This window comes from Lithobates pipiens, unplaced genomic scaffold, assembly GCF_037356315.1.
Source record: "Lithobates pipiens isolate NorthernLeopardFrog02 unplaced genomic scaffold, aLitPip1_a1.2 Scaffold_16, whole genome shotgun sequence".
Taxonomy (NCBI): domain Eukaryota; kingdom Metazoa; phylum Chordata; class Amphibia; order Anura; family Ranidae; genus Lithobates; species Lithobates pipiens.
In genome coordinates, this window is record NW_027507748.1 from 2,853,654 (window position 1) to 2,879,191 (window position 25,538).

Here is a 25,538-nt window from a genome sequence, read left to right on the forward strand (position 1 = left end):
ACCATGGCAAACGCTTAGATCCTCTAGCATTGTGTGAATGTAGGGCTCTAGATCTTCCATCTTTGCAATGGGCAGTGAGCCTCGGGGCCCTAGATCTTCCATCCTTGCAATGGGCGGTGAGCCTCGGGGCCCTAGCTCCTCCATCTTTGCAATGGGCGGTGAGCCTTCGGGCCCAAGCTCCTCCATCTTTGCAATGGGTGGTGAGTGCCGGGCCCTAGATCTTGCGTCCTAGCAATGCATGCTGTCACACTTCCATCTTAACCCGATCTTCCTTCTGGGTTCAGGGGCTCCGGCCCTTTCAGTGGCTGAGCAGCGATGACACCATGGTCGCTCTACAGCACACTGCATATTCAATGTTCCCTCAGTTCGCAGTGGTGATGTCACTAGCCTCAGATTGTGAATATTAAACAGTGAAGTACTTACAGGTAAGCATATTAAAAAAAAAAAAAAAAACAAGTGGTGTTTACTACTGCTTTAAAAGCGGGCACCCCTTGTACCATAGAACGACAGGGGGGTGCCAACATATGGCCCCTGCTGACCCAGTATTGGCGTAGTACCTGTACTACCTACCCTCTGGTTGGTAGCCCTGGGTGTAGTCATAGATTGTGCTGCTGTTGTCATGTAATGCTGCCTCGGTTCCAGATGATGAAATTCACTGTCTTCTAGTACCTTCAGAAATGTTCCCAATAACGCCACCTTCTCGTCTCTCCTTAGCTGTCTGTACACAAGAATGCCAATTCCAGCGAGTCTCGTTACTTGCTGGTTATGAAGGGCGCCCCCGAGAGGATCCTGGACCGATGCACCTCCATTTTGCTGCAGGGCAAAGAGCAGCCTCTGGATGAGGAAATGAAAGACTCCTTCCAAAACGCGTACCTGGAGCTGGGCGGCCTGGGTGAAAGAGTGCTCGGTGAGGGACACTCCGTAGGATGGGATGCTCTTGGTGGGTGTAACGCTGGAGCAAGTCTGACTGTCCATCTTCTGTTTGCAGGCTTCTGTCACTTGGCTTTGCCTGATGACCAGTTCGCTGATGGATTCCAGTTCGATTCGGAAGAGGTGAACTTCCCCACCGAGAACCTGTGCTTTGTTGGTCTGATCTCCATGATTGATCCCCCTCGTGCCGCTGTGCCCGACGCTGTGGGCAAATGCCGAAGTGCCGGCATCAAGGTGAGAAGCCAAACCCTGGAGTCTTCTAACCAGTCATTGAGAAGTGAAATATTTGGTTGTTTTTGAAGTAATTTTCTTGTACTTTTGAGGTCAACTACGAATGTTTAATACAGAAGGGAGGTGTGGAGGTTCCATCAGCTAGAAGTCTGTAGTGAAAGATCTAGGACAGAAGATCAACGTCCCACAAATGTTATCTCTTCTCTTCTGCAGGCATGGTCACCGGAGACCACCCTATCACCGCAAAGGCCATAGCCAAGGGTGTGGGGATCATCTCTGAGGGTAATGAGACGGTGGAGGATATTGCTGCCAGGCTTAACATTCCAGTCAACCAAGTGAACCCAAGGTAGGTTGTAGGCGAAGCCCCCCCAAGGTATGTTCTCACAGGTCATCTACGTGAAAATGTACCACAGGAAGTGAGCCCAACCCCCCCCAACTTCTCCAAACCAGAGGACTGAAATTGACTTTAAAACGCAACTCTGGCCAAAATTATGGCACCAGATAGAGCGGATGTGTTTAGAAACTGTCAGGCTGTTTTTTGGTCCCCTTGTTGCGGTGACCCCAGCCCCCCTCCCCAAACTCTGTACTATAAGGGTGTTGGCCTCCTTTCTGGTTTCCTGAAGCTCTTCAATTGGGGTTTTTTCCTCTCCCCAGAGATGCCAAGGCTTGTGTGATCCACGGCTCCGATCTGAAGGACATGGCTCCCGAGCAAATCGATGACATTCTGCGACACCACACTGAGATCGTCTTCGCCAGAACCTCCCCCCAGCAGAAGCTGATCATCGTGGAAGGATGCCAGAGACAGGTGAGACCCGAGTTCCTTTGCCCGCCATAAAATGTATACGGCTCCATGGGGGCAGCTCCTGACCGGTGGCCGCCGCCTCCTTTTTTTTTTTTTTTTTTTGCAGGGCGCCATTGTGGCTGTGACTGGTGACGGTGTCAATGACTCCCCTGCCTTGAAGAAAGCCGACATTGGTATTGCTATGGGTATCGCCGGCTCTGATGTCTCTAAACAGGCAGCTGACATGATTCTGCTAGATGACAACTTTGCCTCCATTGTGACCGGTGTGGAAGAAGGTGAGTCTCCATTCTGTGGCGTGATCACATAGAGCGATATCTGCTTAGACTTGGCATGACGGTGGCTTTTTTTTTTTTTTTTACCCCCCCCCCCCCTCTCAGGACGTCTGATCTTTGATAACCTGAAGAAATCCATTGCCTACACCCTGACCAGTAACATCCCGGAGATCACACCCTTCCTCATCTTCATCATCGCCAACATTCCTCTGCCTCTGGGTACCGTCACCATCCTGTGTATCGATCTGGGTACAGACATGGTGAGTGGTGTGAGGGCCAAGAACTGGGAAAAGGGGTGGGGGAGCTAAGGATTGGCGGCAGGGGTGGAGCTTCTTGGAGTCGGACTGGCGGGAGGTTGATCTCTAAGGCACCATGAATCTCCTGACTGGTCTTCTTTCACTTGGGACCCTTGTACTTCCGGGGGGTGTAATTTAGGATACTCCTAACTGGTCTTCTTTCTTAGGTCCCAGCTATCTCCCTGGCTTATGAACAAGCAGAAAGTGACATCATGAAGAGACAGCCCAGGAACCCCAAGACAGACAAGCTGGTGAATGAGCGGCTCATCAGTATGGCATATGGACAGATTGGTGAGTGTCTGGTCAGTATGGTATATAGGGGGGGGGGGGGGGAGTTGCACTAGGGATACGAGAGGGTGAGGGGCTTTAAGGGGGAAGCTTACAAAGAGGGTGTTGTAGGAAGAACCGACTAGAAGATTAAGGTGGGGGGGGGGGGGGGGGGTGACGAGCATTTAGAGGTGTGTAGGGGGAAGTCTGCTAATGGATAAAGTGGGCTTTGCTGCGGGTGTGTAGGACATTGTATTCGTGATGAAAGAGGGTGGATAACTGATACTTCTGTCTATATCCAAAGAAAAGCCTTCACATTGGACATGGGGATGTCCTTTGGACCCTCCAGGCTGGAATCCTGTAGAGCAAGGCTATGCAATTAGCAGACCTCCAGCTGTTGCAAAACTACAAGTCCCATCATGCCTCTGCCTCTGGGGGGGTCATGCTTGTGCCTGTCAGTCTTGCTATGCCTCATGGGACTTGTAGTTCTGCAGCAGCTGGAGGTCCACTAATTGCATATCCCTGCTGTAGAGCCTCCTAGGGCTCCTGCTGGGTGCAGCATTCGTTGTGCCCTTCTCTTTCCAGTCATTGCTCTGTACAGATCACTGACCCGCCTGCACACCTATATTTCAGGTATGATCCAAGCTCTGGGTGGGTTCTTCACCTACTTTGTCATCTTGGCGGAGAATGGCTTCCTGCCCTCAACGCTGCTGGGCATCCGTGTGAACTGGGACGACCGCTGGGTGAACGATGTAGAAGACAGCTATGGACAGCAGTGGGTGAGTCTTCGATGGTTATGGTGCTGCACACTGAGCCGCATGTATAGTGTTGGGGGGGGGGGGGGGGATGAGTTCTGTAAATTGGCATCGTCTGATTTACCCGTGTCCTCCTTCCCACAGACCTACGAGCAGAGGAAGATTGTAGAGTTCACCTGTCACACCTCGTTCTTCGTCAGTATTGTGGTTGTCCAGTGGGCCGATTTGATCATCTGTAAGACCAGAAGGAACTCAGTCTTCCAGCAGGGCATGAAGTGAGTAAAGAATCCTGGAGGTTGGGTGGGGGGAAGGGCTGTGCCTTGTTCACTGACCGGTGTAATAAATATGCCTCCTCTGATCTCCACAGGAACAAGATCCTGATCTTTGGCCTGTTTGAGGAGACCGCACTGGCCGCCTTCCTGTCCTATTGTCCCGGTATGGACGTGGCTCTTCGCATGTACCCACTAAAGTAAGTCTTCCGCACGGGAAGAGAAGGGGGGGGGGGGGTTCTTTTGCCATCTGAGATCTGTAGCTTTCCCTGGTGAATTGGTGGTGGTTATCTGAGAGGTTCTGTAGCCTTCTTTTGGGGGGGGGGGGGGGGTCTGTAGCCTTTCCACCTCGGGTAGTTTTGTATATTGCAGACTATTTAAACCTCTGCGTTTGTTTTTTAGACCAACGTGGTGGTTCTGTGCCTTCCCATACTCCCTGATCATCTTTATCTATGATGAAATCCGTAAACTGATAATCAGGCGCAGCCCTGGTGGTGAGTATCTTTCCTGTGTATGCCCCGTGTGTTTGTGCTCATGTCATTTGCCCCCAGTGTGTGTGTGTGTGTGTGTGTGTGTGTGTGTGTGTCCTCCCATGTCTTGCCCCCAGTGTGTGTGTGTGTGTGTCCTCCCATGTCTTGCCCCCAGTGTGTGTGTGTGTGTGTGTGTGTGTCCTCCCATGTCTTGCCCCCAGTGTGTGTGTGTGTGTGTCCTCCCATGTCTTGCCCCCAGTGTGTGTGTGTGTGTGTCCTCCCATGTCTTGCCCCCAGTGTGTGTGTGTGTGTGTGTCCTCCCATGTCTTGCCCCCAGTGTGTGTGTGTGTGTGTGTGTGTCCTCCCATGTCTTGCCCCCAGTGTGTGTGTGTGTGTGTGTGTGTCCTCCCATGTCTTGCCCCCAGTGTGTGTGTCCTCCCATGTCTTGCCCCCAGTGTGTGTGTCCTCCCATGTCTTGCCCCCAGTGTGTGTGTCCTCCCATGTCTTGCCCCCAGTGTGTGTGTCCTCCCATGTCTTGCCCCCAGTGTGTGTGTCCTCCCATGTCTTGCCCCCAGTGTGTGTGTCCTCCCATGTCTTGCCCCCAGTGTGTGTGTCCTCCCATGTCTTGCCCCCAGTGTGTGTGTCCTCCCATGTCTTGTCCTCCCATGTCTTGTCCTCCCATGTCTTGTCCTCCCATGTCTTGTCCTCCCATGTCTTGTCCTCCCATGTCTTGCCCCCCCTCGTGTGTGTGTGTGTGTGTCCTCCCATGTCTGTCCCATCTGTTGCCGTCCCACGTCTGTCCCCCGTGTGTCTCTGCCGTCCCACGTACCCTCTCGGCACTCTCTGACCTCACTCCTCTCTCTCTCTCTCTTCTTGCAGGCTGGGTGGAAAAGGAATCTTATTATTAAAACCTACAGTTTTGTCCCATCATTTCACAACGTCATCCTCATCCTCACTTCCCGGCCCCTCCCCGCCCCCCCTCCGTCTGCCTGCACCCCCACTCGTTCCTGCGTGCACCTGTTCGGCTCAGCCTGTTCCCGTTTTTTGGAAGACATGCATCGAGGGGCGCAGCTTGGTCTGTGTGCGTCCGTACAGAGTTCTCATTGTGCCTTCTCTGGTTTAGTTTTTGTAAGGGAGCACGACGTCTGAGAGATGTTTTATAAATATATTATAAATATATATCTGCATTTTTACAAATAAAGTTGGGGTTTGAAGAGGTCTCTGCCGTCTGTCTGCTTATTCACCCAACCGTGCCTGGCTGGGCTCTGGGGGGGGGGGGTATTCACATTGGCTGGGGGGCTGGGTGTCATGTCAGGTTTCATTCTGCAGAATGGTGACTTTTATTACATGTGGGGCTGTATCTGGGGGGGGGGTTGGTAACTAAAACACAGAGGAAACTAAAGATCTGTGGGGGTGTAATTTTAAAGTGGGTGTGGTCAATGATGGGGCAATAAAATGTAATCTTGCATTGGTTTCTTGGCTCTTCTCCCCCTGCAAAGTAATGCTCTCCTGACATTGGTGGTCAGTGGGGGGGAGGGGGGCCCAGTAAGGTCACCTCTTACAATGGTGGTCAATAGAGAAGCCATAATGGTCCCATTACAATGGTGGAGACTCACATTATATAGCAAGTGCCCACAACCCATCCCAGTCCCCATCTTACCCCCTATAGAAGTGCAGTTCCTGTTGATCCACCTCACCAAATTGCCCTCAGCAGTATAATCACATACAAGCTCCTGGGATGGATGTGAGAGGGGGCTCAGCCAATAAGAGGGCAAGCAGGCTCTGTGTCTAGAGACAACAGTGCTGGTCTTGGATGCAATGCATTGTCAGCACGTGACCATGGGACACTCTTGTCCTTATTTTCGGCAGATCCGCATCATGCCGAAGACTTGGTAGAGTGGATGACCAAGCCCTCTTCATCCTCCTCATCCTCTCTCACCCAGTCTCAGGGTACTAGCAAAGCAGCTGCCAACACATCGTCTTCCCTCCTCTCAATGTCATCATCAGTGACTCCTTCCCTAGACCCACCACGTCCTCCTGAGGAGTCTCCTGAACTCTTTGAGCACAGTGTTGGGTACATGCTCCAGGAGGATGCCCAGTGTTTTGTGGGCTCTGATGATGACACTCAGCTAGAGGAAGGCAGTAGCGTGAGCGCAGAGAGGGGATGCTCAAGAAGGACAGCAATCTGGCAGTCATGTTCCACAAGCTGCAGCATACTGCCAGGTTTGCTCCACTGAATAAGAGGGAGGGGATGATGAGGGCACTGACTCCACGTGGGTGCCTGGTAGGAGAGAGGAGGAGGCACATGTCCAAAGAGGCAGGATGCCCCCCGGGGGCCAGCTTAGGGGCAGCACACTGACTGAATCACACCGCAGAGCTCCGCCTGTGCAGGGCGCTTCCTCTGCGCGTTATTCTAAAAGTTCTTTGGTGTGGGCCTTTTTTGAGACGAGTGCATCAGATCGCACTGCTGCTATTTGCAACATATGTCTCAAGCGTATCTCGCATGGCCAAAACATCAGCCGCTTGGGCACCACATGCTTGACCAGACATATGTTGACCTGCCATGCAGCTCGTTGGCAAGCGCACCTCAAAGACCCACACCAAAGAACAAAGCGGACCTCTCCTTACTCCTCATCAGCTGGCATCTCCAACCCCACTAGACCTTCAGTCCTCTCTGAAACCTGCTCTGAGAGGAATGAAGGTGTAGAATTAGGTGTGTCACAGCCAAGTGCTTCCGGGAACTCTGCTAGCGGTACACCCACGTCCGATTAATGTCCCTGCCCCAGCTGCTGGACCGGCGAAAGAAGTTCACTCCCAGCCATCCACATGCCCAGCGGTTGAATGCTAGCTTGGCTAAATTGCTAGCACTTCAAGTGCTGCCTTTTCAGTTGGTAGACTCGGCCCCCTTCCGTGAGTTTGTACAATGTGCGGTTCCTCAGTGGCAGGTCCCCAAACGCCACTTTTTCTCACGGAAGGCGATTCCGGCTCTCTACCGGCATGTGGAAGGCAATGTCCTTGCCTCGCTGGACAGGGCGGTCAGCGGTAAGGTGCATATTACCGCTGACTCATGGTCCAGCAGGCATGGACAGGGACGTTACCTGTCTTTCACGGCCCATTGGGTCACTCTTCTGGCAGCTGGGAAGGATGCAGGACAAGGTGCAGTAGTGTTGGAGGTTGTTCTGCCACCACGCCTCCAAAATGCTACTATTGGTTGTGACACACCTCTCTCCTCCACCCCCTCCTCTTCTTCTTCCTCCATGGCCTCTTCCAGTGCTCTGTCCTCAGAACCAACGGTGCTCCGTAGGCGTTCCAGGGGCTACGCAAGTACGCAGGCAAAACGATGCCATGCCGTGCTTGCGCTGGTTTGTTTGGGGGACAGGAGCCACACTGGGGCGGATGTTTTGTCAGCTCTGCAGAGGCAGGCCGAGAGGTGGTTGATGCCACGCCAGCTTAAGCCAGGAATGGTGGTTTGCGACAATGGCACCAACCTCCCCTCCGCCCTCCGACAGGGACAACTGACCCATGTGCCCTGTGTAGCTCACGTCCTTAACCTGGTAGTGCAGCATTTCTTGGGCAGGTACCTCGGCTTACAGGATGTCCTGAAGCAGGCCAGGAAAGTCTGTGTGCATTTCCGCCGATCATTTAATGCCTGTGCTCGGCTGGCTGAGCTCCAAAAGGAGTTGAATCTGCCCAAGAACCGTCTTGTATGTGACATGCCCACCAGGTGGAACTCAACCTTGGCCATGCTGCAGCGGCTTCACACGCAGCAGAGGGCCATCAATGAGTACCTGTGCGACTGCGGCACCAGGGGAGCTCGGTTTTTTCTCACCACGCCAGTGGGGCATGATCAGGGATGCATGCACTGTCCTGTCACCGTTTGAGGAGGCCACAAGGATGGTGAGCAGTGACAGTGCATGCATCAGTGACACTGTACCTCTTTTAGCATACGCTGCGTGGAATAATGGACAGGCCACTGGAGGCAGAACAGAGGCAGGAAGAGGAGGACTTCTTAGCCTCTCAAGGCCCCCTTTATCCAGACAGTGTTCCTGCTGTGCCACCCATCACACAGGGGGAGGATTGTGTCAGTATGGAGGTGGAGCCTGGCAATCGGCATTAACCGTCTTGTAGGGATGATTTACAGTCCCAAGAAACCCGTGGACTTGTACATGGCTGTGGATTATATTGTCCTTAGTGACCCAGAGGACTCCGGACTGAATGCCTCAGCTAACCTCCGCTGCGTGGCCTCCCCAATCCTGCAAAGCCTGCGGAAGGATCCTCGTATTCCTATAATTCTTTGGATCAAGGAGAGGGACCATTACTGGCTGGCCACTCTCCTTGATCCACGGTAGAAGGGTAAGGTTGTCGACCTTATCTTGCCATCGCAGAGGATGAGACATCTCCGGGAGGCCTTGCAGAAAGCTCTGTGCAACGCGTTCCCAGAGACTGGGAGGTTACAAACTCCTGGTCCTGGACAACGTGTTGCTGAGGCATCGGTCAGAAGGAGCGGTGGAGAAGGTGGCCGTCTGACTGATGCTTTCAGACAATTTTTTAGTCCGCAGCCCCAAGGTATGATCGGTTCCAGCACCCATCGCCAGCGTCTGATTTACATGGTGCAGGAATACCTAGGGGCAAGGTCAGACTTGGACACCTTCCCCACTGAAAATCCTCTGGCTTACTGGGTCTTGAGGATGGATCACTGGCCAGAGCTTGCACAGTATGCAATTGAGCTACTGGCCTGTCCTGCATCCAGCGTTCTTTCGGAACGCACCTTCAGTGCTGCTGGAGGCTTTGTTACCGATCACAGGGTGCGCCTGTCCACTGACTCAGTTGATCGACTGACCTTCATCAAGATGAATCAGTCTTGGATCACCCACAGCTACCAAGCACCTGAAGCTGATGTAACCGAATATTTTTTTTGGAAATGTCACATCCCTTCAAGACTGCCTATGCTGATGCTGAGTGACTGTCCTGTTATGTTTACGGACTATCCTCTTCGTCCTCAATGATCCCACTGATATCTTGGAAGAACATTTTTGGTTCTGGGTGATGCCGCCAGCCCAATTTTTCAGCCCCTATTTAACAGGGGGGTTTAATTACAATTTTTGATGCAATGCTTTGCAGCAGGGCTAATTCCTGCACTACAACTAGAGTATATGGGAGAGGTTGCAGTGTCGTGGCACCAGCACCAGTACCTAAGGCCCAATTTTTCTGCCCCTGTTTAACAGGGACATGTAATTACAATTGTTGATATAATAGTTCACAGGAGGGCCCGTTCCTGTGCCCACCCAGAGTAACGGTGAGGACTTATAGTGTTGTGGCACCAGCACCACAACCACCAAAGGTCAATTTTTCTACCACTGTTCAACAATGGCATGTAATTACAATTCTTGATATAATCGTTCACAGCAGGGCGCTCCAGCGCCCACCAAGAGTCACTTTGAGGGCTTACAATGTTGTGGCAAAACCAACACCTTGTTCCGCCATTTCTGCAGAGCATATAGGGCAGGCCCCTACTTTCAAACATCCAACTTACAAACATCTCCTACTTGCAAACGCAAGGAGACAACAGCAAGTGAGATGAAAAAAGATGGAGGACAAAACAAATTATACAGGGGTGATAACCCTTCCCTATGTTTTCCAAAAAGCTTAAAAATAGTTTTTTTGACTGGAGCTACACTTTAAAAATGTACCAGTTGAAAATTACAAACAGATTCTACTTAACACAACAAACCTACACAGTCCCTGTCTTGTTTGCACCGCCTGTATACTGCTGTTCTGAGTATATAGGGCCTGGGGGCCACACGCATTTCCTTTTTTTAATATGGGTACGGGGTTCCCCTTAATATGCGTACAAGACCCAAATAGGCTGGTAATGGGCAGGGAGGGCTACCCATGCCATTTTTCTCAATGATTTTCATCCATATTGCAGGAACCAGATATAACATTAAAACCACAAGCAGTTTTAAATGGTGTTATTTCCGTTTAATGTGATTTTGTGCAGGGACTGTTCTAAACACGGGAAACACGTGGCACTTCACAGGCATACTACAGACACCCCCCAGGCACCATATTTAAAGGAATATTTCACATTTTTTTCACTTTAATCGTCATTAAAATCAGTGCTACCAAAAAAAATCTGCAGTTTTTATAAACATTTTAGGCATTGACCCATGTCCCCTGGGGCAGGAGCCAGGTCCCCAAACCCTTTTTAGGACAGTATCTTGCATATTAGCACTTTTTATTTCGAACGGTCGAGTCCCATAGATTTCAATGGGGTTCTAAAGTTCATACGATTTTTCGGTCCGTTGGAAAGTTCTGGTGCAAACCGAACCGGGGGGGGGGGGGGGTGTTTCGGTTCATCCCTGGTGATTATGCTCACCTTCGATTGGTGGACAGTGGGAGTCATGCTCACCTTCAATTGGTAGACAGTGGGAGTCATGCTCGCCTTCGATTGGTGGACAGTGGGGGTCATGCTCACCTTCAATTGGTAGACAGTGGGAGTCATGCTCGCCTTCGATTGGTGGACAGTGGGAGTCATGCTCACCTTCGATAGGTAGACAGTGGGAGTCATGCTCACCTTCCATTGGTGGACAGTGGGAGTCATGCGCACCTTCGATTGATGGACAGTGGGAATCATGCTCACCTTCGATTGGTGGACAGTGGGAGTCATGCTCACCTTCGATTGGTGGACAGTGGGAGTCATGCTCACCTTTGATTGGTGGACAGTGGGAGTCATGCTCACCTTCGATAGGTAGACAGTGGGAGTCATGCTCACCTTCCATTGGTGGACAGTGGGAGTCATGCTCACCTTCGATTGGTGGACAGTGGGAGTCATGCTCACCTTCGATTGGTAGACAGTGGGAGTCATGCGCACCTTCGATTGATGGACAGTGGGAATCATGCTCACCTTCGATTGGTGGACAGTGGGAGTCATGCTCACCTTCGATTGGTGGACAGTGGGAGTCATGCTCACCTTCCATTGGTGGACAGTGGGAGTCATGCTCACCTTCGATTGGTGGACAGTGGGAGTCATGCTCACCTTCCATTGGTGGCCAGTGAGCAGAAGGCTCCTTAGAGATGGCTAAACAGATGATTGTTGTCAGTGGTCCTTTCTCTGAGGGTCAGGAAGCACTCATTGCTCATGGAACCCCCAGCACCTGATGATCTCTGGTTGCAATCTTCAGGATTTTCCGGCTTGATGTAGAGTGCTGCCTTACACCTCAATAATCTGTCTCCCGTACACTACACGGGTGGCAGTTCTAGTACACTCGGGACATCCGTTGAACGGGACTGGAGGCTGCGAGACACAATTGGGTTTTGTTATACTTCCAGCATCCTGTGACGGCCCTGCGTGGGCCACACTGATCTCTGGGCTGATATCTGGGGAGTCACACACAGTGCTGGGGGACCACATGATGGAAGAGGGTTTGTTGGTCAGATGACCTATTTATCTCCATATTAGAAAGACAAGGCTCAGGTCTGCAGATACTGTACCTGGGGGGCTTCCTCTGCCCATTACAAGGCAGCTTCGCTCCTCATTGGAGTTTGTTCCATTGGGAGTCTATGAATTATAGCTCAGGCTGTAGTCAATAAGGGGTTAAACGTCTTGCTAACATTTGGTTAACATCTCACATGTACCCTCCGCCCTTCATTTATGAGGATAAGCTGGCTGAGCAGCCCTTCAAGGGGCTACACAAATCTCCTGACTGTGGTGCGGAGGGGTCACGCAACCCCCAGGACATGACCCGTGAATGAGCCAAGTGTTCAACGCCAGGCCCTTCCCTGTCACCGGGCCAATGAGAGCAACCCAGAGACTCCCTGCCGTAGCCTTGTGGTCTTTAACAAAACCACCACTGATGTACCAAGCAATGTCAAGGGTTTTATTATATATATATATATATATATATATATATATATATATATATATATATATATATATATATATATATATACATACACACACACACACAGCATTCACAGCGCTTCACTTTTTCCACATTTTGTTATGTTACAGCCTTATTCCAAAATGGATTAAATTCATTATTTTCCTCAAAATTCTACAAACATCCCCCATAATGACAACGTGGGAGAAGTTTGCTTGAAATATTTGCAAATTTATTAAAAATGAAAAACTAAACAAAATCCCATGTACAGAGGTATCACAGGCTCCTCCCATGTACATAAGTATCACAGGCTCCTCCCATGTACATAAGTATCACAGGCTCCTCCCATGTACATAAGTATCACAGGCTCCTCCCATGTACACAAGTATCACAGGCTCCTCCCATGTACATAAGTATCACAGACTCCTCCTCCCATGTACACAAGTATCACAGGCTCCTACCATGTACATAAGTATCACAGACTCCTCCCATGTACATAAGTATCACAGACTCCTGCCATGTACATAAGTATCACAGGCTCCTCCCATGTACATAAGTATCACAGGCTCCTCCCATGTACATAAGTATCACAGGCTCCTCCCATGTACATAAGTATCACAGGCTCCTCCCATGTACATAAGTATCACAGGCTCCTCCCACGTACATAAGAATCACAGGCTCCTCCCATGTACATAAGTATCACAGGCTCCTCCCACGTACATAAGTATCACAGGCTCCTCCCACGTACATAAGTATCACAGGCTCCTCCCACGTACATAAGTATCACAGGCTCCTCCCACGTGCATAAGTATCACAGGCTCCTCCCATGTACATAAGTATCACAGGCTCCTCCCATGTACATAAGTATCACAGGCTCCTCCCATGCACATAAGTATCACAGGCTCCTCCCATGCACATAAGTATCACAGGCTCCTCCCATGCACATAAGTATCACAGGCTCCTCCCATGCACATAAGTATCACAGACTCCTCCTCCCATGTACATAAGTATCACACGCTCCTCCCATGCACATAAGTATCACAGGCTCCTCCCATGTACATAAGTATCACAGGCTCCTCCCATGCACATAAGTATCACAGGCTCCTCCCATGCACATAAGTATCACAGGCTCCTCCCATGCACATAAGTATCACAGGCTCCTCCCATGCACATAAGTATCACAGGCTCCTCCCATGTACATAAGTATCACAGACTCCTCCTCCCATGTACATAAGTATCACAGACTCCTCCTCCCATGTACATAAGTATCACAGGCTCCTCCCATGCACATAAGTATCACAGGCTCCTCCCATGCACATAAGTATCACAGGCTCCTCCCATGCACATAAGTATCACAGGCTCCTCCCATGTACATAAGTATCACAGGCTCCTCCCATGCACATAAGTATCACAGGCTCCTCCCATGTACATAAGTATCACAGGCTCCTCCCATGTACATAAGTATCACAGGCTCCTCCCATGCACATAAGTATCACAGGCTCCTCCCATGCACATAAGTATCACAGGCTCCTCCCATGCACATAAGTATCACAGGCTCCTCCCATGCACATAAGTATCACAGGCTCCTCCCATGCACATAAGTATCACAGGCTCCTCCCATGCACATAAGTATCACAGGCTCCTCCCATGCACATAAGTATCACACGCTCCTCCCATGTACATAAGTATCACACGCTCCTCCCATGTACATAAGTATCACAGGCTCCTCCCATGCACATAAGTATCACAGGCTCCTCCCATGCACATAAGTATCACAGGCTCCTCCCATGTACATAAGTATCACAGGCTCCTCCCATGCACATACGTATCACAGGCTCCTCCCATGCACATAAGTATCACAGACTCCTCCTCCCATGTACATAAGTATCACAGGCTCCTCCCATGTACATAAGTATCACAGGCTCCTCCCATGCACATAAGTATCACAGACTCCTCCTCCCATGTACATAAGTATCACAGGCTCCTCCCATGCACATAAGTATCACAGGCTCCTCCCATGTACATAAATATCACAGGCTCCTCCCATGTACATAAGTATCACAGGCTCCTCCCATGTACATAAATATCACAGGCTCCTCCCATGTACATAAGTATCACAGGCTCCTCCCATGTACATAAGTATCACAGACTCCTCCCATGTACAGAAGTATCACAGACTCCTCCCATGTACATAAATATCACAGGCTCCTCCCATGCACATAAGTATCACAGACTCCTCCTCCCATGTACATAAGTATCACAGGCTCCTCCCATGTACATAAGTATCACAGGCTCCTCCCATGTACATAAGTATCACAGGCTCCTCCCATGTACATAAGTATCACAGGCTCCTCCCATGTACATAAGTATCACAGACTCCTCCCATGTACATAAGTATCACAGGCTCCTCCCATGTACATAAGTATCACAGACTCCTCCCACGTACATAAGTATCACAGGCTCCTCCCATGTATATAAGTATCACAGGCTCCTCCCATGTACATAAGTATCACAGACTCCTCCCATGTACATAAGTATCACAGGCTCCTCCCATGTATATAAGTATCACAGACTCCTCCTCCCATGTACATAAGTATCACAGACTCCTCCTCCCATGTACATAAGTATCACAGACTCCTCCCATGTACATAAGTATCACAGACTCCTCCTCCCATGTACATAAGTATCACAGACTCCTCCTCCCATGTACATAAGTATCACAGACTCCTCCTCCCATGTACATAAGTATCACAGACTCCTCCCATGTACATAAGTATCACAGACTCCTCCTCCCATGTACATAAGTATCACAGACTTCTCCTCCCATGTACATAAGTATCACAGACTCCTCCTCCTATGTACATAAGTATCACAGACTCCTCCTCCCATGTACATAAGTATCACAGACTCCTCCCATGTACATAAGTATCACAGACTCCTCCTCCTATGTACATAAGTATCACAGACTCCTCCTCCTATGTACATAAGTATCACAGACTCCTCCCATGTACATAAGTATCACAGGCTCCTCCCATGCACATACGTATCACAGGCTCCTCCCATGCACATACGTATCACAGGCTCCTCCCATGCACATAAGTATCACAGACTCCTCCCATGCACATACGTATCACAGGCTCCTCCCATGCACATAAGTATCACAGACTCCTCCTCCCATGTACATAAGTATCACAGGCTCCTCCCATGTACATAAGTATCACAGGCTCCTCCCATGTACATAAGTATCACAGACTCCTCCTCCCATGTACATAAGTATCACAGGCTCCTCCCATGCACATAAGTATCACAGGCTCCTCCCATGTACATAAATATCACAGGCTCCTCCCATGTACATAAGTATCACAGGCTCCTCCCATGTACATAAATATCACAGGCTCCTCCCATGTACATAAGTATCACAGGCTCCTCCCATGTACATAAGTATCACAGACTCCTCCCATGTACAGAAGTATCACAGACTCCTCCCATGTACACAAATATCACAGGCTCCTCCCATGCACATAAGTATCACAGACTCCTCCTCCCATGTACATAAGTATCACAGGCTCCTCCCATGTACATAAGTATCACAGGCTCCTCCCATGTACATAAGTATCACAGGCTCCTCCCATGTACATAAGTATCACAGACTCCTCCCATGTACATAAGTATCACAGGCTCCTCCCATGTACATAAGTATCACAGACTCCTCCCACGTACATAAGTATCACAGGCTCCTCCCATGTATATAAGTATCACAGGCTCCTCCCATGTACATAAGTATCACAGGCTCCTCCCATGTATATAAGTATCACAGACTCCTCCCATGTACATAAGTATCACAGACTCCTCCTCCCATGTACATAAGTATCACAGACTCCTCCCATGTACATAAGTATCACAGACTCCTCCTCCCATGTACATAAGTATCACAGACTCCTCCTCCCATGTACATAAGTATCACAGACTCCTCCTCCCATGTACATAAGTATCACAGACTCCTCCTCCCATGTACATAAGTATCACAGACTCCTCCTCCCATGTACATAAGTATCACAGACTCCTCCTCCCATGTACATAAGTATCACAGACTCCTCCCATGTACATAAGTATCACAGACTCCTCCTCCTATGTACATAAGTATCACAGACTCCTCCTCCTATGTACATAAGTATCACAGACTCCTCCCATGTACATAAGTATCACAGACTTTCACTTTTTTGTGAAGCTCCTTAGGCACCAATTACAGCCCCAAATCTAGATGAGTATGATGTATGATGAGTATGATGAGTATGATGTATGATGAGTATGATGAGTATGATGTATGATGAGTATGATGTATGATGAGTATGATGTATGATGAGTATGATGTATGATGAGTATGATGTATGATGAGTATGATGAGTATGATGTATGATGAGTATGATGTATGATGAGTATGATGAGTATGATGTATGATGAGTATGATGTATGATGAGTATGATGAGTATGATGTATGATGAGTATGATGTATGATGAGTATGATGTATGATGAGTATGATGAGTATGATGTATGATGAGTATGATGTATGATGAGTATGATGAGTATGATGTATGATGAGTATGATGTATGATGAGTATGATGAGTATGATGTATGATGAGTATGATGTATGATGAGTATGATGTATGATGAGTATGATGTATGATGAGTATGATGTATGATGAGTATGATGCTACAAGCTGGGCACACCTATTTATGGGCAGTTTCTCCCATTACTCTTTGCAGGGCCTCTCAAGCTCCATCAGGTTGGATGGGGAGTGTCGGTGCTCAGCCTTTTTCCAAATCTCTCCAGAGATGTTCAATGGGGTTCAAGTCTGGGCTCTGGCTGGACCACTCAAGGACATTCATAGAGTTGTCCCCTAGCCACTCCTTTGCTATCTTGGCTGTGTGATTAGGGTGGTTGTCCTGTTAGCAGATGAACGTTAGTCCCAGTCTGAGGTCCAGAGCGCTCTGCAGCAAGTTTTCATCAAGGATGTCTCTGTACATTGCTCCATTCATCTTTCCCTCCATCCTGACTAGTCTCCCAGTTCCTGTTTTTGAAAAAAATCCCCACAGCATGATGTTGTCACCCCCATGCTTCACAGTAGGGAAGGTCTTGGTCAGGTGATGGGCCGTGCCTGGTTTCCTCCAGACATGACGCTATTCAGGCCAAAGAGTCCAATCTTTGTTTCATTAGACCAGAGAATTTTCTTTCTCATGGTCTGAGAGTCCTTCATGTACCTTTTGGAAAACTCCAGGCTGGCCGTCATGTGTCTTTTACTGAGGAGTGGCTTCCGTCCGGCCACTCTACCATACAGGACTGATGGGTGGACGGCTGCAGAGATGGTTCTTCTGGAAGGTTCTCCTCTCTCCACAGAGAAATGTTGGAGCTCTGTCAGAGTGACCATCAGGCTCTTGGTCACCTCCCCGACTAAGGTCCTTCTCACCCGATTGCTCAGTTTGGCCGGGTGGCCCGCTCTAGGAAGAGTCCTGGTGGTTCCAAACTTCTTCCATCTACAGATGATGGAGACCACTGAGGTCATTGGGACCTTCAATGCTGCAGAAATGTTCCTGTCCCCCTCCCCCGATCTGTGCCTCCATACAATCCTGTCCCCTCCCCCGATCTGTGCCTCCATACAATCCTGTCCCCTCCCCCGATCTGTGCCTCCATACAATCCTGTCCCCTCCCCCGATCTGTGCCTCCATACAATCCTGTCCCCTCCCCCGATCTGTGCCTCCATACAATCCTGTCTCCAAGGTCCACAGACAATTCCTTGGACCCCATGGCTTGGATTGTGCTCCGACATGCACTGTTACCTGTAGGACCTTCTATAGACGGGGGGGTGTGCCTTTCCCAAATCACGTCCAATCAGGTTGTAGAAACATCTGAAGGATGATCGGTGGATACGGGGACTGCGATTTTTTAGTGTCACGGCAAACGCTGCGAATACTTTATTTTTATTTTTTTCGTTTTTTATTTATAATAATAAATTTGTAAAGATCTCAAAGAAACGTCTACATTTTGGGGGATTGTTTGTAGAATTTTGAGGGAAAAGAATGAATTGAACCCATTTTGGAGTAAGGCCGCGACGTAAGAAAATTGTGGAAGAAGTGAAGCTCTGTGGATCCTTCCCAGATGCTCCGTATAATGGTCATGTACTGAAGGTCTTCACGTGAAGTTCGATGAACTTCATAAATAAGGTGAAGCTGCGTTCTCTTACCCAATCACGTGTGAAGGATTGTAGGGGAATGTATCCTGAGATCCACCTTGGGTAGGGGAGACGTTGGCGGGTGGGTTGTGCCGGCTGTGCCGCGGCTGAGCGCGCCGCGTGCCGTGAATCCCTCCTTTGTTCTCAGGGCTGTAATCAGAGCCTCCATGAAGGCTGCGGAGGTCTCCGGAGGGGGTCTCGGTGTTGCGGAGGATGTGTGGTCACTTTGTCAGGGGCAGAACAAAGCACAGGCAGTGTGTGCGTCACGGGAGGGGGGCATTCCGGGGCATTCCGGGGACGTTCTCCACAATCACCGGCTCTGATACCATCGCTGCTCATTACATGTGAGGATGGACGGTGACACGCAGGCCGGCCTTGGAATATGGTGCCCCCTCCCCCCTCCGAACACATATTCTTTTCACTGTCTATTAAAACGCAGTCATGTTGATGGAACTTCTGATCTCCCTGAGACACGTTACATGTGACCGGAGAGTGGCGGCTCAATCCAAAAGAGTGGACCCGGGGTGCTGCTACATGAGGGTTACCCGCTCCCCACCAACCTCCCGTTCTTCCCAACACTTGGCACTTTCTGCACCTCCCTTCATTAGAGCTCACTATGCACTGCCCATTGGCACCATTTACTTCTGCCAGTGATCAGCAGTGAGTGACCCCTGGAAGGTGCCAAGGACTTGTCCATGTATGCATGGTATGATGGCCCATGGACTTGTCCATGTGTGTATGGTATGATGACCCATGGACTTGTCTGTGTGTGAATGGTATGATGACCCATGGACTTGTCCATGTGTGTATGGTATGATGACCTATGCCATGTTTCTATGTAAATGGTATGATGACCCATGGACTTGTTTCCATGTGAATGGTATGATGACCCATGGACTTGTTTCCATGTGTATGGTATGATGACCCATGGACTTGTCCATGTGTGTATGGTATGATGACCTATGCCATGTTTCTATGTAAATGGTATGATGACCCATGGACTTGTTTCCATGTGAATGGTATGATGACCCATGGACTTGTTTCCATGTGTATGGTATGATGACCCATGGACTTGTTTCCATGTGTATGGTATGATGACCCATGGACTTGTCCATGTGTGTATGGTATGATGACCTATGCCATGTTTCTATGTAAATGGTATGATGACCCATGGACTTGTTTCCATGTGAATGGTATGATGACCCATGGACTTGTGCATGTGTGTATGGTATGATGACCCATGGACGTGTTTCTATGTGAATGGTATGATGACCCATGGACTTTTCCATGTGTGTATGGTATGTTAACCCATGGACTTGTCCATGTGTGTATGGTATGATGACCCATGGACTTTTCCATGTGTGTATGGTATGTTAACCCATGGACTTGTCCATGTGTGTATGGTATGATGACCTATGCCATGTTTCTATGTAAATGGTATGATGACCCATGGACTTGTTTCTATGTGAATGGTATGATGACCCATGGACTTGTTTCCATGTGTATGGTATGATGACCCATGGACTTGTCCATATGTGTATGGTATGATGACCCATGGACTAGTTTCCATGTGAATGGTATGATGACCCATGGACTTGTGTGTATGGTATGGTGATCGACTGGGGAGCCAGGTGGTAAAGTTGTATAGGCCCCAGAAATGCACAAAGGGGTGACTGCTCCTCTGTGGGTAAGAACGCCGGGAAGGCGGCCTGTTTGGCCTCCACCATGTAGGTCATGTGGTCACATTTGCACCCCCATGGTTTGCAGATGTGTACTTGTTTCTCAGGGATTGGATGGCAGGTGGTCTTTATCCAGGATGGAGGGTCTTGCCGTGTCTTTGGGGACCTCTGTACACGTGTAGCCTCATTCATGATGAGTCCGCCATCATTCTTCCTCTGCTCTGACCGTGGCAATTCCATTTCTGTTGTGGAAAAATGTCTTTAGGTGGCACAGCTACTTCCTGTCTGGGGAAGTCACTGGACAGTATGAAAGTCCTATCGGTGTCACAGCTCTGATCTGCTGGGGGTATATATATATATATATATATATATATATACAGTATGTGACAAAAGTAAGTACACCCCTCAGTCACATGTGTGTGAATATTCTCTTCTCTCTTTTCATGTGACAACACTGAAGAAATGACACTTGTCTACAATGTAAAGTAGTGAGTGTACAGCTTGTATAACAGTGTAAATTTCCTGTCCCCTCAAAATAACTCAACACACAGCCATTAATGTCTAAACCGCTGGCACCAAAAGTCAGTACACCCCTAAGTGAAAATCACCAAATTGGGCCCAAAGTGTCAATATTTTGTGTGGCCGCCATTATTTTCCAGCACTGCCTTCACCCTCTTGGGCATGGAGGTCAGCAGAGCTTCACAGGTCACCACCGGAGTCCTCTTCCCCTCCCCCATGATGACATCACAGAGCTGGTGGATGTTGGAGACCTTCCCCTCCTCCACCTTCCGTTTGAGGATCCCCCACAGATGATCAATAGGGTTTAGGTCTGGAGACATGCTTGGCCAGTCCATCACCTTTACCCTCAGCTTCTTTAGCAAGGCAGTGGTGGTGTTGGAGGGGTGTTTGGGGTGGTTATCATGTTGGAATACTGCCCTGCGGCCCAGTCTCTGAAGGGAGGGGATCATGCTCTGCTTCAGTATGTCACAGTACATGTTGGCATTCATGGTCCCCTCAATGATCTGTAGCCCCCCAGTGCCGGCAGCACTCATGCAGCCCCAGACCATGACACCCCCACCACCATGCCTGACTGTAGACAAGACACACTTGTCTTTGTCCTCCTCACCTGGTTGCCCCCACACACGCTTGTCACCATCTGACACCAAATACCTTTATCTTGGTCTCATCAGAGCACAGGACATGGTTCCAGCAATCCATCTCCTTAGTCTGCTTGTCTTCAGAAAACTGTTTGTGGTCTTTCTTGTCCATCATCTTTAGAAGAGGCTTCCTTCTGGGATGACAGCCATGCAGACCAATTTGATGCAGTGTGGGGCGTATGGTCTGAGCACTGACAGGCTGACCCCCCTACCCCTACAACCTCTGCAGCAATGCTGGCAGCACTCATACGTCTATTTTCCAAAGACAACCTCTGGATATGACGCTGAGCACGTGACCTCAACTTCTCTGGTGGACCATGGCGAGGCCTGTTCTGAGGGGAACCCGTCCTGTTATACCGCTGTATGGTCTTGGCCACCGTGCTGCAGCTCAGTTTCAGGGTCTTGGCAATCTTCTGTCTTAGATGGTCTCACAGAGTAGATCTAATGAACAAGAGTGCCTAGGCAAGGGTAGTGACCTATCAGGAGTGTCTAGGCACAGGAAGTGGCCTGATTTTAGTAGTGCCTAGGCACAGGGAAGAACTGATATGGGGGAACTATCCAGCCAATCAAAAGCTACATACAAATTTGGGGGGTTATTTACTAAAGGAAAATCCACTTTGCACTGAAAGTTCACTTGGAAGTGAAGTTGCTTTAGATCTGAGGGGGACCAGCAAGGAAAATAAAAAAACAGCATTTTAATTTGCACGTGATTGGATGATAAAATCAGCAGAGCTTCCCCTAATGTCAGATCTACCCTTTAGATTTATAGTGACTGCACTGCAGTGCAAGGTGGATTTGCCTTTTGTAATTAACCCCCCGGGGGTCAGAATTGGGGGGTGTTCTGTAGATATGATGAATGATAAAACGCCGGCTGACCCCCCTCAAACCCACCACCCTGCTGCAACCTTCTAGGTGACCCAACTCTCGCCTCATTGAGGCATGGGCTCACCGTTCTATTTTCTTCATTTACCAGCATGCTGGAAAATCTCTGCCTCTGATGATTGGACTATCACAAGGCATGCCTGGCCTCATCCCACTGGCATTGCAATTGTCCCCCTGACTATTGGAGATGGAGGCGGGGGACTGGGCAGATCCGATTTACGGGAACATTGATGTCATGTTTTTCCGAAGGTGACATGAACAATAATAGTGACTCCCATGATGGAAGTCGGAGGCGGCTGACAAGTTGGCCCAGGATTCACGGAAATGGGATTAGCAGGACTGAAGCTTCTGCACAGCAGGATTATGGGTGCCGGCCCCAGCAGAGGCCCTGCAGACGCTGACGGTGAAAAATCCCAGCGAGGGAGCGGAAAATTCCTCCCCAGAGTGTGAGAAAATTCCCAGCGAGGGACACAGAGGGCTTTATGTAACCTGAACGCTGGCTGGAGTCATCAACTGATCACTTTCTCCTGCTAAAACTGAGGTCCAACCCGCCGCATTGAGGTCCAACCCATCGCACTGAGGTCCAACCCGCCGCATTGAGGTCCAACTCGCCGCATTGAGGTCCAACCCACCGCATTGAGGTCCAACCCGCCGCATTGAGGTCCAACTCGCCGCATTGAGGTCCAACTCGCCGCATTGAGGTCCAACCCGCCGCATTGAGGTCCAACCCACCGCATTGAGGTCCAACTCGCCGCATTGAGGTCCAACCCGCCGCATTGAGGTCCAACCCGCCGCATTGAGGTCCAACTCGCCGCATTGAGGTCCAACTCGCCGCATTGAGGTCCAACTCGCCGCATTGAGGTCCAACCCGCCGCATTGAGGTCCAACCCGCCGCATTGAGGTCCAACCCGCCGCATTGAGGTCCAACCCGCCGCATTGAGGTCCAACCCGCCGCACTGAGGTCCAACTGGACACACTAATCTCCAACCCGCCGCACTGAGATCCAACTGGACACACTAAGGTCCAAACGGCCACAGTCAAGCCCAACTCGCCGCACTGAGGTTCAACCCGCCGCACTGAGGTCCAACCCGCCGCACTGAGGTCCAACCCGACACATTGAGGTCCAGCTGGACACACTAAGGTCCAACTCACCACACTGAGGTCAACTGGACACATTGAGGTCCAACCCACGGCACTGAGGTCCAACTGGACACCCTAAGGTCCAAACTGCCGCACTGAGGTCCAACTGGACACACTGTGGTCCAAATCAACACACTGAGGTCCAACCCACGGCACTGAGGTCCAACTGGACACACTGAGGTCCAAATCAACACACTGAGGTCCAGCTGGACACACTAAGGTCCAACCTGCCGCACTGAGGTCCAACTGGACACACTAAAGTCTAACCCGCCGCACTGATGTCCAAATGGACACATTAAGGTCCAACCCACCGTACTGAGGTCCAACTGAACACACTAAGGTCCAACAGGACACACTAAGGTCCAAACTGCCGCACTGAGGTCCAACTGGACACCAAGGCCCAACCCAATACACTGAGGTCCAACCCACGGCACTGAGGTCCAACTGGACACCCTAAGGTCCAAACTGCCGCACTGAGGTCCAACTGGACACACTGAGGTCCAAACCACGGCACTGAGGTCCAACTGGACACACGAAGGTCCAAACCACCACACTGAGGTCCAACGGGACACACTAAGGTCCAACCCGCCGCACTGAGGTCCAACTGGACACACTAATCTCCAACCCGCCACACTGAGGTCCAACTGGACACACTGAGGTCCAAACTGCCGCAATCAAGCCCAACTCGCCGCACTGAGGTTCAACCCGCCGCACTGAGGTCCAACCTGCCTTACTGAGGTCCAACCCGCCGCACTGAGGTCCAACTGGACACACTAAAGAAAAATGTAAGGTCTGGGATGACCTCCCACACACCTCCATCCCTAAAATACAGAATAGCCCCAGGACTTTAAACAAGGTGGGAGAGATTTGGCACACGTTCACAGAAAATTGTAATAAAATCAATTTATTAATAACAAGATGCTGTGTAACCAAGTGGGAACAGCAATAATTGTGCTTTTCCCGGCATAGTGACCAAGTGAACAGCAAAAGTAAAAACAAATGTCAATTCATTACAGTTGATATTCATCCATTAAACAATAACAATGTTCGTTGTAAATTGCTAAACCAGTGGATATGTATACATCATACAGAGTGGAAAAATTGGACATACATGAGCAAAAACAATACACAATGATACACCCAACAGAAATACCCAGCAATATGAGCATATAAAGAGCATCGCTGGTGCCCTACGCATTTCACAAATCTGTGTTCGCTCTTCAGGGGCAGATGCATAGTTTATATATCTGAAAAATAATGGAGAAAGAGTGGCTGTATGTTAATAAATGAAAGAATGGGGTCAAAGAGTGGTGGGCAAGAGAGGTCAAGACAAAGAAGACCTCATACTTACCCAAACCGTTGGGCCGGGTCACCGACCGCTGGTGTCAGGATGTCGGCAATAAGCATATCCAGCTCGGGGTCTGAGGGGACGCAGCGTACCAGGGCCGCAGCAAGGACCAAATCGGGGTGGACGGCATGGACTGAGGCATTTGGTGAACGGTCTCAGATGTACCCAATAGATAGATCTAAAATATATACATATATGTATAATGTGTATCTATAGAGATGCTCCAATCTCACAAACAAAATGGAAACAAAAAGAAAACCTAAAACATGGATTATAGTGATTGGAAATGATATAATGGTCTATAAATGAGTAAAACCGATTGCGATCCATCTCTAAATATATATATATATGTGATTGACTGATGTAAAGTATACATGTAGTTATGTGTAACAAAACATAATGACACGCGGTATGGGCAGGGAGGCTGGGATAAATAAAGTAACCAAATAAAAACGTTTCGAAGGAATATATATATATATATATACAGTATACGGGTAAATAGTGACAACAAAATTGGTGGATAATCTCTATTGTGTATAGTGGAATAATACCAACTACACGCCGAGTGTGAAAGAAGTAACGATGTGTTACCTACATATGTTGCGTTAGCCCCAGACGGAATGTTGCACTCCCAGTCCAATAACTGTTACATCAGACCAGCAAAGCACAAATGCGAACTGCAGCCGTACCGGGCACCCGGATATATCCACGGCGGGTCCGGATGCTCCGCCCCCAGCGCCATGTATGGATAGTGACGGAATGGCGCAAATTGCACCAGCGGTCACATTTGGGATGTTCCACACAGCCCACAACAATGCAACGTTTTTTTTTTTAACTGGACACACTAAGGTCCAACCCGCTGCACTGAGGTCCAACTGGACACACTAAGGTCCAACCCGCTGAACTGAGGTCCAACTGGACACACTAA

The 25,538-nt window shown here is 49.4% G+C and overlaps 1 protein-coding gene across 1 annotated transcript in view; it reads left to right on the top strand.

The window, feature by feature from the left end:
• Positions 1-5,510, top strand: part of ATP1A1 (ATPase Na+/K+ transporting subunit alpha 1) — a 29,431-nt gene extending 23,921 nt beyond the window's left edge. Inside the window, 12 exon segments of the mRNA XM_077479480.1 lie at positions 715-907; positions 989-1,171; positions 1,375-1,507; positions 1,816-1,966; positions 2,070-2,238; positions 2,341-2,495; positions 2,699-2,822; positions 3,432-3,577; positions 3,698-3,828; positions 3,921-4,022; positions 4,225-4,316; positions 5,172-5,510. Coding sequence (XP_077335606.1) covers positions 715-907; positions 989-1,171; positions 1,375-1,507; positions 1,816-1,966; positions 2,070-2,238; positions 2,341-2,495; positions 2,699-2,822; positions 3,432-3,577; positions 3,698-3,828; positions 3,921-4,022; positions 4,225-4,316; positions 5,172-5,200 — 1,608 coding nt within the window. The 3' untranslated portion in view covers positions 5,201-5,510.
• The last annotated feature ends 20,028 nt before the right edge of the window (positions 5,511-25,538 follow it).